At 45.7% G+C, this 4542-nt stretch overlaps 1 protein-coding gene across 1 annotated transcript; it reads right to left on the minus strand.

The window, feature by feature from the left end:
• Positions 1 to 3193: 3193 nt before the first annotated feature.
• On the minus strand, positions 3194 to 3948 carry LOC123879823. Its single transcript, XM_045927717.1, has 2 exons — positions 3346 to 3948; positions 3194 to 3256 (listed from the first exon to the last, which is right to left on the minus strand). The coding sequence occupies exons 1-2, from the start codon at positions 3946 to 3948 to the stop codon at positions 3194 to 3196; spliced, it is 666 nt and encodes a 221-aa protein (XP_045783673.1).
• Between the last annotated feature and the right edge of the window lie 594 nt (positions 3949 to 4542).

The raw sequence follows: 4542 nt of genomic DNA on the forward strand, positions 1-4542 counted from the left end.
CACTTGGCGTTATAATCGGTTCCTTATACTCACAACGCTCGTCAACCTCGTCGTTTAATATGAATGCAGGCTTCAGTCTGTCTATTGATATATATAACTCCCTATTAGGTAGCTGAATTAAAAAACATTTTTTGTTCCTCTTGATTACCTGGTACGGACCTTGGTACGTGGGTGTTAATGGCTTCCGTACCGCATCATTCCTTACAAACAAATGCGTACACTTGTGTAACTCGGGGTGGCAAAACGTCTCTTTAGGATCGGTGCCTTTCCGAGTTACGGGGTTAAAACTATGCAACGTCTTGCGTAATCTGTCCACGAATGTGTACGGGTCATTACCTTTGTACGACGAACTTTCCGCGAAAAAATCGCCAGGTAACCTGATATCATGCCCGTACACCATTTGCGCCGCACTTACCCCTGAATCACTCCTGCATGCTGCTCGGAGACCTAGTAAAACTGTTGGCAACTCCTGTACCCAACACTCGCTACGAATCATTCTTGCTGTAATTGCTGTTTTGAGAGACCTATGCCACCTCTCAACCAACCCATTACTTTGTGGGTGATACGGGGTTGTCCTGATACGTTGCACCCCCATTAATTTCATGAGATTCTGGAACACTTCCGCTTCAAACTGCCTGCCCTGGTCCGAAGTCAGCCATTTTGTTCCCCCGAACCTGCTGCACCACCCTGTATATATTACCTCGGCTACCGTCTCCGCTGTAATGTCCTTGATGGGCAACGCTTCCGGCCATCGTGTGTACCTGTCGACGATGGTAAGTAGGTATCTGTATCCATCTTGTGATGTCGGTAGGGGCCCAACTATATCGACATGTATATGATCGAACCTCTGGCATGGTGGAAAAGACTCTAATTTTGAAAGTGTGTGCCGACTCACCTTGACCTTCTGGCATTCAATGCACGCTTTTGCCCAAGACCTGACATCCCTATTCATATCTTTCCACACGAACCGTTGTGCTACCATCTTGAGGGTTGCCTTAACTCCGGGGTGACTTATATTATGAACCGCTTCAAAAACATGCCTCCTGAACTTCCCTGTTATGTATGGCCTAATACGGTTCCCTGTTACATCACAATAAATGCCTTTACTAACGTTAGGTATGCTAACACGTTCCAACTTAAGACTGCTTACATTGCAATCGTTTCGTAACCGCATGACCTCATCGCTTACCTCCTGGTCCCTAGCTAATTCCTCGTAATCGATTACCGTTGGGAAAACAATGGTCTCTATTCTCGATAATGCGTCCGCGACCGGGTTCTGATTTCCGGTGATATGTTGTATATCGCTGGTAAATTCGCTAATATACAACAATTGCCTGACTCTCCTTGGGGTCTCTTTTTCTGAACTTACTTTAGTTAGTGCAAAAGTTAACGGTTTATGATCCGTAAATACTGTCAGTTGCCGTCCCTCGATCATATTCTTAAAATGTGTGATAGCCATGTAGATCGCTAGTAACTCTCGATCGTACGTGCTATACTTGCGTTGCGCATCGGATAGTCGCTTGGAAAAATAGCCTAAGGGCTTCCACACACTGTTGACTTTCTGTTGCAACACCGCGCCTACACACGTATCTGACGCGTCTGTCATGAGCGCTAAAGGAACGTTAGAAATTGGGTGCGACAATGTAACGGCGCTTTTGAGGCTTACCTTACATTGTTCGAATGCTTTCTCTGCCTCGCTGTTCCAATTGATTTTTGTCTTATCGTGCTTTTTCGCGTTATGCAGAAAACTATTAAGATGCGCATGGTGTTGAGCTGCATTTGGTAAATGAGACCTGTAGAAATTTACCATTCCTAAAAATCGTCGGAGCTGTTCAATATTTTCGGGCTTAGGGTAGTCTGCGATCGCCTTAATTTTATCGGGCAACGGACTGATGCCCTCTCGGGTTACCGCGTATCCTAAGAATTCTATTTCGTTGCGACCAAACAAACACTTGCTCGCGTTTATTGTAATGCCTACTCTATCGAAACGCTCACCAATTAACCTAACATGCTCTCTATGAATTTCTTCCGTTTCACTCGCTATAATGACGTCATCGATGTAACAAAACAACGCCGATTTTTCGCCGGCTGTTCCCTTGATGTATTCGATCCCTTGCAAAACTGTATGGTCCATGAATCTCTGAAACGTCTGTGCCGCATTTCTTAAGCCAAAGGTCATGCGAGGGAATTCGAATAAACCAAATGGGGTAATGATCGCCGTTTTCTCTATATCTTCCGGGTTAACTAAAATATTGTGGAAGGCTCTATTAACATCAATTTTAGAAAAAAAATTCTTACCTGTTAAACAGTACGTGAAGTCCTGTAGTCTCGGTACTGGGTAGCGGTCTGGTTTCGTTATCGCGTTGAGGCGTCTGTAGTCACCGCAAGGACGGATTTGCCCGTCTTTCTTCGGAACCACGTGTAGCGGACTGGCCCACTCGCTCTTTGATGGGCGGCATATACCTATTTCCTGCATTTTTCTAAACTCTTCTTTAACTAACCTATATCTATCTGGGGGCAACGGTCTCGCTTTAGCATAAACAGGCGGGCCGGAGGTCTCTATATAATGGTACACATTATGCTCAGCCTGGTCTAAGTTCTCCTTAAAATTAAGTGGTTTAGTAATGTTGGGGAAAGTGGACAGAATATCATGATATTGCATTTTACTATCGAATGTACTAATCGACGCATCGTTACACTTAACTAGCGGTCCTGCTACCGTTAACCCTGTGACTTTGTCAATTATTTTCTTTGAGCTAAGGTCTACTATAAGCTGGAAATGGCTCAAGAAATCTGCACCCAATATTGGTTGACTTACGTTCGCAATTACAAAACTCCACTTAAATGCTCTTCTTAAACACAAATTTAACTCTAAAGTTATTGTCCCAAATGTTTTTATCTCTGAGCCGTTCGCAGCGAACAACTTATATGACTCACTGTTTTTAATATATTGTTTACTCACTTTTGAGGCTGGAATCACACTAATATTAGCCCCTGTGTCCACCAAAAAACGTAAAGCATTTTTCACATCAAATACACTGAGACGGTGATTGTCCAAAACAGCGACAGAACTCTGCGTCTCACCTGAGCCTGCCGCGCCTAGTTTTCCGACCTGCCCTTCCAACTGCACGGCTGCTCGCACCTTTTCGCTCTGGATCCGAACTTGTAGTGGAAGTGACATAACCAATCCGGACTAGCTGGGCTCCGCCTTGGCGAGCCTGCCCTGGTCGGTCTGCCTCTTGAGCTGGATCGACCTCTGGGAAATCCTCGATTACCCCTGCTCCTACCGACTTCCTCACGTAGCGCCGCTATCTCTGTCATCATTTTGTTTATCTGTTGCATCACCTCACTGCCCGTCCTTTCCGGTGTCTCGCTGCTTACCGCTGCCGTCTCTCCTGTGATTGGCTGCATATTCTCCATCACTTTGTCTGCGATGGCGGCTAGGTTGTCTACTTGTTGGTCTTGACTAGCTGCGAGCACTGTCTTCACGGGTACCGGCAGTCTTGTTATCCATAGATTCTTCACCGTCTCATCGCTAGCCTTGCTGTTTCTTGCCAGCTCCTTCATCCTGCGCAGGAGCTGTGATGGTTTTTGAGTGCCCAAATCTAACTCTCCAACCAGCCTCTGGAATTGTCGCTCCGGTGACTCCTCATAAACTTGTAAAAGCCGTTCTTTTAACACTTGGTATTTATTTGTTTCAGGTGGGCTGTAAATGATATCAGCTACCTGCTGAAGCGCCTCGCGATTTAATTTCGATACAACCAACTGGAAACGGCACTCGTCTCCCTGCTTCTGAGGGGCTATGGTCGCCTCAAATTGGGCGAACCAAAGTCTAGGCATCTCTCTCCAAAACTCGGGTATTCTTGCCGACACAGAGATACTTGCCATACCTTCTTCCACTTTCATAACCTGCGGCGCACCCTTCTGAGGCGAGCCTATCGGGTTCATTGTGCTTGAATTACCGTACGACGACCAGGTTGCGCTTTGTTCAGCTGCGGGGTCACCACTGTTGGGTCACTTATTACTGATTCAATTAAACTCAGACTTCACCGTAGATCATGTATTTAATTTACATAGCAACAACAGAGCTTATCTACTTATAAACTATGTACATGACCAACCGAGTTGGTAGGCGCCAACCAACTGCCCGACTCTGCCGCGCGCAGGCGGCTCATTCCATTTTACTTACATCAGCCCTTTTAGTCCCCCACAGTACCTCGAACAAAACGGCCGCCATGACAGCCGCCATCTTGAATTTTTAAAAACCACTCCCGTTCTGTCAAAATACAGGATAATCGTGTGCGAAACACGAAAAAATAACTATCCTAGACTACCCCGTCTTGGATCTGTGGCGCCGCGGTTCGGGGTCGAAAAATCAAAAATTTGAAAACGCTACGGCTCGGCCGCCATCTTGTTTTTCCAATTTTTTCCACATTTTCTGTTAATCATTTACTACATTCTTCAATAGTTGCGAGTTTGAACGGAGTCCCTTAAAAAACAAAGGAGCTGCAAAAATCACGTCGGCCGCCATCTTGTTTTTCC

Source organism: Maniola jurtina, chromosome W (genome assembly GCF_905333055.1).
Source record: "Maniola jurtina chromosome W, ilManJurt1.1, whole genome shotgun sequence".
Lineage (NCBI taxonomy): Eukaryota > Metazoa > Arthropoda > Insecta > Lepidoptera > Nymphalidae > Maniola > Maniola jurtina.